The sequence below is a fragment of the Theobroma umbraticum genome, unplaced genomic scaffold, assembly GCF_002168275.2.
Source record: "Theobroma umbraticum cultivar Fairchild unplaced genomic scaffold, ASM216827v3 scaffold_95.0, whole genome shotgun sequence".
Classification (NCBI taxonomy): domain Eukaryota; kingdom Viridiplantae; phylum Streptophyta; class Magnoliopsida; order Malvales; family Malvaceae; genus Theobroma; species Theobroma umbraticum.
The window spans coordinates 11,305,548-11,305,912 of NW_018397257.1; the positions used below are offsets into that span (position 1 = coordinate 11,305,548).

At 38.9% G+C, this 365-nt stretch overlaps 1 protein-coding gene across 1 annotated transcript in view; it reads left to right on the forward strand.

The window, feature by feature from the left end:
• The window catches only part of LOC110412871 (phosphatidate cytidylyltransferase family protein), a 5,058-nt gene that overhangs the window by 3,001 nt on the left and 1,692 nt on the right, over positions 1 to 365 (forward strand). Inside the window, exon 11 of the mRNA XM_021423515.2 lies at positions 39 to 153. Within this exon, the coding sequence (XP_021279190.1) occupies positions 39 to 153 (115 nt within the window). The remainder of the gene's footprint in view (positions 1 to 38; positions 154 to 365) is intronic.

Here is a 365-nt window from a genome sequence, read left to right on the forward strand (position 1 = left end):
AAGCAATTTTATATAAGGTCCCTTTTTGATTCATGTAGCCACTTTTCCCTCTTATTGGGATGTGCACTTCCTATCTGGATGTCCTCTGGGTTCAATGATCGACCTCTTACCCCGTTTGCTGGAGTTTTAAGCCTCGGCATTGGAGATACAATGGTAAATGTGCTTATTGTTGCCACTGGGGCCTTCAATTTATTGCCATTTCAAATTTCTCACTTTTGTATTACTTGAGAATTTCTAGATATTTTGAAAATGATGTGCTCGGATATCACTAGAACATTTGTTCTTAAACTAAAATTCAAGCCCCACACTTTCCCTCTCCCCCACCTGAAAATTTTGCTGGCAGGCTCTTTACTTCTTACTTTAAT